At 49.9% G+C, this 12,217-nt stretch overlaps 1 protein-coding gene across 2 annotated transcripts; it reads right to left on the bottom strand.

The window, feature by feature from the left end:
- Nucleotides 1–5,080: 5,080 nt before the first annotated feature.
- LOC310650495 (general transcription factor II-I repeat domain-containing protein 2-like) lies at nt 5,081–8,837 on the bottom strand. 2 transcript variants are annotated; one of them, XM_083380049.1, is made up of 3 exons: nt 8,709–8,837; nt 5,829–7,777; nt 5,658–5,741 (listed from the first exon to the last, which is right to left on the bottom strand). In XM_083380049.1, exon 2 carries the CDS (start codon nt 7,768–7,770, stop codon nt 5,833–5,835), a length of 1,938 nt encoding a protein of 645 aa, XP_083236175.1. In that variant the 5' UTR covers nt 7,771–7,777; nt 8,709–8,837; the 3' UTR covers nt 5,658–5,741; nt 5,829–5,832. The 2 variants fall into 2 exon arrangements, with proteins under 2 accessions (XP_083236176.1, XP_083236175.1); XM_083380050.1 differs by having other exon boundaries at nt 5,081–7,777.
- Nucleotides 8,838–12,217: the final 3,380 nt, after the last annotated feature.

The raw sequence follows: 12,217 nt of genomic DNA, 5'->3' as shown, positions 1-12,217 counted from the left end.
CTCCTCATAATGGATGGGTTTACTCTACATCCGATAAGGGCTGGGTCTACTCTACGTATTATAAAGGATGGATCTACTCTACATCCAATAAGGGATGGTTCTACTCTACATCCCATAAGGGATGGGTCTACTCTACATCCAATAACGGATGGATCTACTCTACATCCCATAAGGGATGGATCTACTCTACATTCCATAACGGATGGTCTACTCTATATCCCATAATGGATAGATCTACTCTACATCCCATAACAGATGGGTCTACTCTATATCCCATAAGGGATGGGTCTACTCTACATCCCATAAGGGATGGGTCTACTCTACATCCCATAAGAGATGGATCTACTCTACATCCCATAAGGGATGGGTCTACTCTACATCCCATAACGGATGGGTCTACTCTATATCCCATAACCGATGGGTCTACTCTGCATGCCATAATGGATGGGTCTACTCTACATCCAATAATGGATGGGTCTACTACTCTACATCCCATAATGGATGGGTCTACTTTACATCCCATAATGGATGGGTCTACTACTCTACATCCCATAATGGTTCCAGATGTTCTTCATACCAGGCCCATCATCTTGATTGACCATAGATGAAGGCCAATCCAGATCTCCATGCTTGGAGAACAGGGTGGGTGGAGAAGGAGGAGGAGGAGGAGCTCTCTAGAAGTCTCAGAACTGTTCCCTACAAGGGATTGGTCTACTCTACAAAGACTCAACTCCACAATGGACCTGAGGTGAAGAGTACATACCCATGCAGGTTGAGGAACAGCCTCCAGGAGCTTGTAGGACAAGTCTTCCTCAGCTTTGCTGTTGTAGTTGGCCACGCCAAGCTCCAGAGCTTTCTGATAGGTCAGTGGCTTGTGAGATGGTGCACAACGTCCAGAGGCTGAAAGAGCCCCGAGCACCAGCAAGGTCTTCCAGAAGTAGCCTTCCATCTTTGGTTCTTAGGCTACGGAGGACCACAGCTGACTTGGTTCCCGGGACCAGGAGGTCTCCTTTTTATGCTCAGATCCTCCGGTCATCTGCTTGATGGCAGGTGACCGAGGTTTTTCCCCCCCAACCGAATTCTCCAAGGTTCTTCCTGCAAAACAAGACCTCCTTCCTTGAGATGGTGGACCCATAAAACAGGACTTTGAGACTCATTTATGGTGTCCAATGTTCTTCTGGCACCTCTCCAGATGAAGGTTCCTCAACCTTGGCAATGGCCCAGTGTCCCTAGCTGAGGGGAATTGCATTGTATGGGTCTTCCCCTCCCACCCTTGGACGAGAAGCGAAAGTTGTTGTTGTTATTGTTGTTGTTGTTGTTGTTGTTCTTCTTCTAACATCATCAGTGCTGTAAAGGAGGAGGAGGAGGAGGAGGAGGAGGAGGAGGAGGAGGAGAAGAAGAAGAAGAAGAAGAAGAAGAAGAAGAAGAAGAAGAAGAAGAAGAAGAAGAAGAAGAAGAAGAAGAAGAAGAAGAAGAAGAAGAAGAACAACAACAACAACAACAACAACAACAACAACAATTTCCGCTTCTCATCCAAGTGAGGAAGACCCATACAATACAATTCCCCTCAGCCAGGAATGCTGGGCCATTGCCAAGGTTGAGGAACGCTGATCTGGAGAGGTGCCAGAAGAACATTGAGCACCATCAATGAGTCTCAAAGTCCTGTTTTATGGGTCCACCTTCTCAAGGAAGGAGCGCTTGTTTTGCGGGAAGAACCTTGGAGAATTCGGTGGGGTGGGGGAAAACCCCGGGATCACCTGCCACCAAGCAGATGACCGGAGGATCTGGGCATAAAAAGGAGACTTCCTGGTCCAAGGAGCCACATCTGCTGTGGACCTCCAGAGCAGAAGAACCAAAGATGGAAGGCTACTTCTGGAAGATCTTTCTGGTGCTCGGGGCTCTTTCAGCCTTTGGACGCTGTGCACCGTCACACAAATTGTTGAGCTATGATGTGGTTGTGGAGCTGGGAGTGGTCCTCTACAATAGCAAAGCTGAGGAAGGCTCCCCCTACCATCTCCTGGAGGCTGTTCCTCAACCTGCATGGGTACATACTCTTCACTTCAGGTCCCTTGTGTAGTCCCTTAGAGTAAACCCATCCCTTTCTGGAGGAACCCATCCCTTTTGGGATGTAGAGCAGACCCATCCCTTTGTAAAGTAGACCCATCCCTTATGGGATGTAAAGGAGATCCATTCTTGAGATGTAGGGTAGACCCATCGCTTATGGGAGATAGAGTAGACCCATCCTTTGTGGGATGTACAGTAGACCCATCCATTGTGGGGTGTAGGGTAGACCCATCCTTTATGGAAAGTAGAGTAGACTTATGGGATGTAGAGTAGACCCGTCACTTGTGGGGTGTACAGTAGACCCATCCCTTATGGGAAGTAGAGTAGACCCATGGTATGTAGAGCAGACCCATCCCTTATGGTATGTAGAGTAGGCCCATCCCTTATAGGGTGTAGAGTAGACCCAAACTTTGTGGGATGTAGAGTAGACCCATCCCTTATGGAAAGTAGAGTAGACTCATGGGATGTAGAGTAGACCCATCCCTTATGGGGTGTAGAGTAGACCCATTCCTTGTGGGGTGTACAGTAGACCCATCCCTTATGGGGTGTAGAGTAGACCCATCCATTATGGGATGTAGAGTAGACCCATCCCTTATGAGGTGTACAGTAGACCCATCCCTTATGGGAAGTTAGGTAGACCCATGGTATGTAGAGTAGACCCATCCCTTATGGTATTTAGAGTAGACCCATCCCTTATGGTATGTAGAGTAGGCCCATCCATTATGGGATGTAGAGTAGACCCATCCCTTGTGGGGTGTACAGTAGACCCATCCCTTATGGAAAGTAGAGTAGACTTATGGGATGTAAAGTAGACCCGTCCTTTGTGGGGTGTAGAGTAGACCCATCCCTTATGGGAAGTAGAGTAGACCCATGGTATGTAGAGTAGACCCAACCCTTTGTAGAGTAGACCCATCCCTTATGGGAAGATCTCCATTGTAGGAGAACAAGGTTGGTGTCCTTATTTTTCAGGAGCCCACCAACCCTGTTCTTCTAGCGTGGAGATCTTGAACGGCTTTCCACTGTGGCCAATCAAGTTGATGGGCATGGAATCCAGAACATCTAAAACCTGCATGGGACCTTCTCTGGAGCCCCATTCGGGTGGCTCCATCAAGACTCATTGAGAAATGATCCCCCAGCTAAAATGGGAAGAAGACTCAGGTGCCTTCAAACTAATTGCTCTTCTTCCCCATGTCTTCTCTTGGGATCCCAATTCTGAAGGTCCCCAAGAGTTGAAGTTCACCATCAAAGAAATGGGGTGTCCAGCAAAAACAAAAAAGAACATTCTTTGGATGAATGCGACTTCTCAATTTTCCAAGCGAACCCGTCGCTCACGTATCTATGGTGATTCTCCATCATCCAGGCCCTGGTTATTCCCAAGCTGCATTTTTTCCAAGACCGAACTTCCTTGCTTTTTCCTGGAAGTCCAGTTGCCTTGTGAAAAAAGCATTTGGATGGGGGTGTCTTCGCCCGTCTCCATGGATGGAGAAGGGACTTAATGTTTTAACCCTTCAGCAGACGTTTCTCGCTCCTCTAACACGTACATGGAGACGGCGCTACGGGCGGTGGTGGGATTCGCACCGGTTCGGCAGAAGTGGCAGCTAAATTTTGTTGAGTTCGGACAACCGGCCGAATGCACACTGCTTCCGGAAGTCCGTTCAAAGGCTTTGGAGGCCTAGAGCAGGCCTCCCGGGCCTAGAAGAGCCCGCCAGAAGTGCGTGGACGCCACTTCCGGAAGTCCGTTGTAGGCCTCGGAGGCCTGGAGGAAGCCTCCCGGGCCTAGAAGGGCCCGCTGGAAGTGCGTGGATGCCACTTCCGGAAGTCCATTCTAGGCCTCGGAGGCCTGGAGGAAGCCTCCCAGGCCGAGAAGGGCCCACCAGAAGTGCATGGATGCCACTTCCGGAAGTGCGTTCTAGGCCTTGGAGGCCTGGAGCAAGCCTCCCAGGCCTAGGACCCACTGGAACTGCATGGATGCCACTTCTGGAAGTCCATTCTAGGCTTCAAAGGCCTAGAGCAGGGGTAGGCAACCTGAATCGGTGAAAGAGCCACTCGGAACCGGTTCTCTCACTAAAAAAACCCCTGGGAGCCGCAAAATACGCGTGCGCATGCGCACGTGCATGCACGTGTGCAGAACAGGATTTGATTAAAATGGAGCTTACCTAAGCAAGACATCCACCAGAGAGGAGGCCGAGCAAATTTCCCCTGCCTTGCCAGGCAGGCAAACAGAGGCTTCAAACACACACACACACACACACACACACAAACAGGAGGAAAAGGTGCAGAGTAAATTTCCCCCTCCATCCCCAGAGGCGGAACAAAGCAGAGAGGCGAAGAATGTGGAAGGAAAGAAGATATAACCTTCAGCAAAGCAGCTTCCATGTAGAAGAAACACATTTGCACTTATGTGAGCAGGCATGTCCCCCCACAATCAGCTCCCCCTCCCCCCAGCCTCCCCTGAGCCAAAAAACTCACCCTGCCTTAATTGCAGGTAAAACCTGCAGAAAGCCCAACCAGCCCGTGCAGATGCGCTGCCTGCTCGCCTTTCCAAGGCACTCCAGCCCAGATTCTTTGCTCCCTTTTAGCTGGACAACCTTTAAAATTGGCTCCCCCCTCCTTCTCCAAGGCAAGCTGCCCTCCTCTCCATCCTGCGCCCCCACTCCCAAAGAGTTTGGCTGGCAGTTTGTCAATCACAGCTCTTCCTCCTCATCATCCCCCTTCCCCAATCTGGCTTCAGCACAGTTTTTGCCTGAAGAAGAGTTTTTGCCTGAAGAAGAAACGGGGCGCTCCCCCCCCTTTTCCCATCACTTCTTTGGTGCGTGTTTGCTGGGAGCCCACCCAGATTTGAACACCCTGGCGTCCCCATTTCTCACCAAAAACAAAACATTGGGAGCTGCAAAATTTATGAAATCAATGAACTTCTACAAAGAAATTTTTTTATTTCTGTATACATCAAAAACATTTTGAACTTCCAAAAAAAGTCGCTGGGTCGAAGGTTTACTTTCAAATAAAATACTCAATGTCCATTTGAGTCCTCCTCATATTTATTAAATAAAAAGACAAACTTAACTTTTCCCCATGCAGCAAAACCAAAATGCTGTCTGCTTGTAATTCTGTCCATCCGCCCATCTGCCCACCCGCCTGTCTGCCAGTCCATCTGCCCATCGTCCTCTTGTCTGTCCATCCGTGCATCCGCCCGCCAGTCCATCTGCCATCTGTCCACCAGTCCATCTGCCTGCTCATCCGTCCATCTGCCCGTCCGTCCATCCGTCTGCCCATCTGCCAGTCCATGTCTGTACTGTAGTGTCCAGTCAGCTGACAATGAATAAAAAAGGTCTGTTTCAGTGAACATCAAATAAATATTTGCAAAATAATAGCCAATTCTTATTTCAGCATGCAACAGAAACATTTTGAACTCCAAAAAAAGACACTGGGTTAAATGTTAATTTCAAATATAATACTCAATGTCTATTTGAGTCCTCATATTTATGAAATAAAAATCCAAACTTAACTTATCCGCCTGCAGCAAACCCAAAATGCTGTCTGCTTCTGTCGTTTTGTCCATCTGTCCACCCGTCTGCCCGCCAGTCCATCTGCCCATGCGTCCACTTGTCCGTCCGTCTGCTTGTCCACCAGTCCATGTGCCCGTCTGCCAGTCCATCTGTAGTGGAGTGTGCAGTCAGCTGGCAAGGAATAAAAAAGCACTCTTTCACTGAAGAACATCAAATATATATTTGCAAAATAATAGCAAATTAAAATAATTATTTTACCTGGTTAATGTGATTTTTGCTTCTCAACATCAGCACACAGCACCTGCATATCAGGGCTGTAAGACGTCACCTTCATTTTTAAACAAGATTGCAGGCTGTTGTCTGTGAGGCGTGAGCGATATTTGTTTTTAATGTAGTTCATATTGGAGAAGACCTGTTCACATACATATGTGGATCCGAAGATTGACAGGACTCCAAATGCATATTTCTTCATATTTCTGTATGTGCTGGGGAGGGCATTCCATGTATCAAATATAAGCTTGTCCTGTTTGGGAAGGTTTTCAATATCACTCCATTTGTGATTCAGTGCAAGACTGGCCTTCTGACGGGCAACATCTTCAAGAGCATCTGTCAAGCGTTGGAACTTTGATGCCCATATCTCTTTGTCGGCTATGTCTGCAAGTTCCATCTCCAGATCAGGTTGACTTACACCTGCAAATGCAGTCATATTCAATGCAGATGGATCGCTGGTCAGGGGAGTGACAGGGAAAGATAATGTATTTTTTTCCTCTTTGAAGTCACAGAATCGCTTCCCAAACGATGTTTGCATTGCAATGATTGCAGACTGCAAATACTCTGAATTTATCACATTGCTACCTTGTTTGAACTCTCTCAAAGACGGGAAGTGAGACAGTGTACCTCTTTGTAAATCTCTGTCAAACACTGTCAACTTGCGTTCAAATGCCATAACTTCCTCCAGCAAGTGCAGGGCTGTGCCTCCTTTACCCTGAAGACTTGTGTTCAGCTTGTTCAGGTGTGCTGTCATATCTACCATGAAGTGTAGCTTTTCCAGCCACTCTGGATGTTCCAGCTCAGGATAGGTGAGCCCTTTGCTGCTCAGGTACGTTTTCACCTCTTCCAGACATGCAGCAAAGCGTTTTAGCACCTCCCCTCTGGACAGCCACCTGACTTTGTTGTGCAGCAGGAGATCAGAATACGTACTTTCCACCTCCTCTAGTAGCAAACGGAACTGACGGTGATTTAAACCTTGTGCCATTATTTTATTGACAATCTGAATGACAAGGTTCATCACTTCTGTGCATTCTGGAGGAAATGTTTGAGCGCACAATGCCTCTTGGTGCAGGATGCAATGAAATGTTAGCAGCTTTCTACCCAGCGACTTCTGCAGTAAAGCCACAAAGCCCTTCTGCGCTCCTGTCATACTCGGTGCCCCATCAGTAGCCACTGACACAAGGTGGGTGGTGTTGATTTCATTGGTTCTAAAATAATCCAAGACAGCCTCACAGATGTCCTCTCCCCTTGTTTGGCCTTTCAGTGGTATCAACTCAAACATTTCTTCCTGTGGCCCAGCAGAGTTCACATATCGGCAGAACAGCGCTATTTGTTCAATATCACCTGTGTCTTTGGATGCATCACAGGCAATTGAATATGCCTCAGCTGAATTGATGTCTTTAATTTGCTGTCTGGTGATGTTTTCTGCCATTTTTAGGGTTCTGTCTTTAACAGTCTTCGCAGAGAGGGGCATATCTCTGATTTTCTGCACAATTTCACTCTTGTTTTTGAAGTCTGAGAATAGATGTTCTGAAATCTTAATGAATGATTCCTTCATATATTCTCCATCTGTGAACGGCTTCCCATGCCTGACTATTTCCTGAGCAGCCACAAAACTAGCATATGTAGTTGAACTTGCAGACGTCACCCACTTCTTAAATTGATTCTTGCTCTGATCAACCTTCCGCATCAATTCTGAAACGGCTTTTTTTCTCTCTTCTCCTTCTGGGTATTTTTCAGCAAAGGCTGTGTGTTTATTTTGGAAATGTCTTGCAACATTAGACTTCTTGTTGTTTGCAAATTTCTCACCACATATTAGACATACTGGTAAACCAGTCTTGTCAGTGGTGAAAGCAAATGAATGTGCCCATTCATCATTAAACACTCTGTTTTCTTCCGAAATTTTTCTTCTCTTGGATGATTTGTCCATGGTTGGCCTATTGAGGGGCAAACAGCAAAATAAATCTCATGCTGGTGGGTGTCGCACGGTGGAAATTATAACCAGTATTGTGAATCAAATAATGTAAGAACCAGTTTCCTGCAAAGATTCTCCCCCCACACACAGAGCACCCAGCCTTCACTACTCCCCCCCACCCGATGGAGCGTTCCACTGCCACTGCTGCTTCCCCCCAGGACAGAGCGCTCCACCGCTGCTTTACCCAGTGGCAAAGGTGGAGGTTGGGAGGCAGCGGCAGGACATAGCCCAGGCATGGCCAAGCAAACCGCAGCAGCAAAGCTCGTCCTCCCCCCACACACACTCAAGGTGCAGAAGGCAAGTGAACATGAGCAAGAAGCACAGCCAGCTTATTTTTTGAGAGCCATGATCCCCCCTCCCCAGCCAGCCAGCTATTCATGAGTTTAAAATGGACATTAAAATGCTTCACCATCTTTATCGATATCACAAAAAAAGTTTAAGAACTTTAATTGTGCTTGATCAGGTGCACTCATTTTCATCCAGTCACTTATAGCAGGTTATTCTCTGTCTCTCTTTGTCTCTTTCTCTCTGTCTCTGTCACATTTCTATGTCCTGTTTTTCAAATATTTATATTAAGGATTATACATGAAAATAGTAAAAGCCAGTGCAAACTATAAAAACCACAAATAGAAAAATACAAAAGAAAAAAAAGGGATGTGTGTGTGTAGAAAAGGAAAGAAGAAAAAAACCCTTTCTCCTTCATCCCAACAAGTAAAAACAATTTTAGCAGCTAATCTACCATCTTTAAATACAGCATAATTGCGCCATACCTCATCTCTTAATTAAACATCAAAATATTTCATTAAAGTTCTTTACTAAAAGTCTAGTAAGGGCAACCACATATATTCATATTCTCCTTCTCTCTCTCTCTCTCCCCCCTCCCTGCCACTTACTTGGAAAGTAGGACAGTCACCTGAGGAATAAACAGGCCTTTTCTTTAGTCAGCAGTATTCCAGCAGTTTTCAAAAAAAATCACTGTTAAGAGACGAATACCTTTTTGTTAAGCCATTTTATTTGGTTGAGTTGCATTTGTGTTGTTAAGTGAAACATTTGTTTACTGAGTTTTGCTCCATTTTGCGACCTTACCACCATTGCTAAGTGAATCACTGCAGTTAGTATTCAGGTTGTTAAGTGAATCTGGTTTCCCCTTGTGACGGGTAGGCAGCCTTGGCTGTTTTATGAGTCCTGGGCTTAAACTCCCAGAATTCCTGAGCCAGTATGGAAACCTCTCCATTTCTCCTCAGCATGGCTGGCTCAGGAATTCTGGGAGTTTAAGCCCAGGACTCATAAAAGAGCCAAGGTTGCCTACCCGAGTCCTTGGGGATGGCAGCCCCACCTGCGCCTCCTTACCCAGGTTCTTAAGGTAAAATCCTTTTTAAAAAGCCAGCCTTGCACACAGGTGGCTGTGAGCAGCTCCAAGTTTCCCCTCAGCTGCTTGGGAACGAGTAAACGCCCCTCCCATTTGGTGACTGTTATTATTCATTTATAAGCAAAAGAAGAAAAACAGAAAAATCGAAGAGATAAAAAGGGGGAAAAAACAAAATACACCTTTGAAAAACTGAAAAGGAGGGGATGGGGAAGGGGTTCTCTGAAGGATTCTGAGGAGGGGGGTGCAGACGGAGAAGAACGGGGAGACACCAAGAAGGGGAGATGAGAGGGAGAGAAAGAGAGAGAGAGGAAGGGGGGAAAAACACCCAAATATCCCCACGGGGGTTATGGAACCTCTTTACAGATCTAGCAGGGGGCGGGGGGCCTGGGAAAAAGGGGAAGAAGTAGGGCTCTCAGCCCCGGCGACGAGGCGGCAACGGGGGGCGGGCGGGCGCCTTTCGCTCGGCGGGGCTGGCGGGCGCCTTTCGCTTGCCGGGGCTCTCAGCCCCAGCGACGAGGCGGCAACGGGGGGCGGGCGGGCGCCTTTCGCTTGCCGGGGCTCTCAGCCCCAGCGACGAGGCGGCAACGGGGGGCGGGCGGGCGCCTTTCGCTTGCCGGGGCTCTCAGCCCCAGCGACGAGGCGGCAACGGGGGGCGGGCGGGCGCCTTTCGCTTGCCGGGGCTCTCAGCCCCGGCGACGAGGCGGCAACGGGGGGCGGGCGGGCGCCTTTCGCTCGGCGGGGCTGGCGGGCGCCTTTCGCTTGCCGGGGCTCTCAGCCCCAGCGACGAGGCGGCAACGGGGGGCGGGCGGGCGCCTTTCGCTTGCCGGGGCTCTCAGCCCCGGCGACGAGGCGGCAACGGGGGGCGGGCGGGCGCCTTTCGCTTGCCGGGGCTCTCAGCCCCGGCGACGAGGCGGCAACGGGGGGCGGGCGGGCGCCTTTCGCTTGCCGGGGCTCTCAGCCCCGGCGACGAGGCGGCAACGGGGGGCGGGCGGGCGCCTTTCGCTTGCCGGGGCTCTCAGCCCCGGCGACGAGGCGGCAACGGGGGGCGGGCGGGCGCCTTTCGCTTGCCGGGGCTCTCAGCCCCGGCGACGAGGCGGCAACGGGGGGCGGGCGGGCGGGTGAAGCGCGCCTTCTTGCTCGTCGGGGCTGCTAGCCCCGGCGACGAGAGGGAAGGGGGGGGGGAAGAAGCAGATCTACTTATGTTTTACTTCTTCCTCTCTTCCTCCACTCTGCCAAGTGCAGTAAAAAAACAAAGGTTTGTGGGTAGCCCACAAACGGTTTGTGGGCGGTCCCACAAACCAACCAATCAATTTAAACTTTTCAAGTTTTTTTGTGAGAAGTTTAAATTGATTAAGTTTTTTTAGTACCATTTTTTTTTTCAAGAGGGAGGAGGAGGCCTGGGAGCCGCATGGGCCGGCTCAAAGAGCCGCATGCGGCTCCGGAGCCGCGGGTTGCCGACCTGTGGCCTAGAGGAAGCCTCTCTGGCCTAGAAGGGGCCCCCGGAAGTGCGTGGACCCCACTTCCAGAAGTCCATTCTAGCCCTCAGAGGCCTGGAGGAAGCCTCCCAGGCCTAGAAGGGTCAACCGGAAGTGAGTGGATACCACTTCCGGAAATCTGTTGTAGGCCTCGGAAGCCTGGAGGAAGCCTCCCAGGCCTAGAAGGGCCCGCCGGAAGCATGTGGATGCCACTTCTGGAAGTCCATTCTGGGCCTCAAAGGCCTAGAGGAAGCTTCCCTGGCCTAGAAGGGCCCGCCGGAAATGCATGGATGCCACTTCCGGAAATCTGTTGTACGCCTCAAAAGCCAGGAGGAAGTCTCCCAGGCCTAGAAGGGCCCGCCGGAAGCATGTGGATGCCACTTCCGGAAGTCCATTCTAGGTCTCAAAGGCCTAGAGGAAGCCTCCCTGGCCTAGAAGGGCCCGCCGGAAATGCATGGATGCCACTTCCGGAAATCTGTTGTAGGCCTCAAAAGCCTGGAAGAAGTCTCCCAGGCCTGGAAGGGCCCGCCGGAAGCATGTGGATGCCACTTCCGGAAGTCCATTCTAGGTCTCAAAGGCCTAGAGGAAGCCTCCCTGGCCTAGAAGGGCCCGCCGGAAATGCATGGATGCCACTTCCGGAAATCTGTTGTAGGCCTCAAAAGCCTGGAAGAAGTCTCCCAGGCCTGGAAGGGCCCGCCGGAAGCATGTGGATGCCACTTCTGGAAGTTCATTCTGGGCCTCAAAGGCCTAGAGGAAGCCTCCCTGGCCTAGAAGGGCCCGCCGGAAATGCATGGATGCCACTTCCGGAAATCTGTTGTAGGCCTCAAAAGCCTGGAAGAAGTCTCCCAGGCCTAGAAGGGCCCGCCGGAAGCATGTGGATGCCACTTCCGGAAGTCCATTCTAGGTCTCAAAGGCCTAGAGGAAGCCTTCCAGGCCTAGAAGGGCCCGCCGAGCAAAGGGATTGGACTAGATGACCTCCAGGGTCCCTTCCAAGTTTCTTATTCTAAGGAGGAGGAGGAGGAGAGGAGGAGGGTCTCTTGCTTGAGCAAGGGGTTGGACTAGATGACCTCCAGGGTCCCTTCCAACTTTGTTATTCTGCTATTAGGAGGAGGAGGGTGTCCTGCTTGAGCAAGGAGGTTGGACTAGATGACCTCCAGGGTCCCTTCCAAGTTTGTTATTCTGTTATTGGGAGGAGGAGGAGGGTTGTCCTGCTTGAGCAAGGGGGTTGGACTAGATGACCTCTAGGGCCACTTCCAAGTTTGTTATTCTGTTATTAGGAGGAGGAGGAGGGTGTCCTGCTCGAGCAAAGGGATTGGACTAGATGACCTCCAGGGTCCCTTCCAAGTTTCTTATTCTAAGGAGGAGGAGGAGAGGAGGAGGGTCTCTTGCTTGAGCAAGGGGTTGGACTAGATGACCTCTAGGGTCCCTTCCCCCTCTGCCACTCTATTCAAGGTGGACTCGAAAGAGGAAAAAAGCCATACGTGGAGATTGACAGCATTTATTTATTTATTGATTGATTGATTGATTGATTGGTGGACAATCTTATTGGGGAATTTTT

The sequence above is a fragment of the Vipera ursinii genome (assembly GCF_947247035.1).
Source record: "Vipera ursinii genome assembly, contig: SUPER_Z_unloc_2, whole genome shotgun sequence".
Lineage (NCBI taxonomy): Eukaryota > Metazoa > Chordata > Lepidosauria > Squamata > Viperidae > Vipera > Vipera ursinii.
This window is presented reverse-complemented; position numbering and strand designations above follow the sequence as displayed.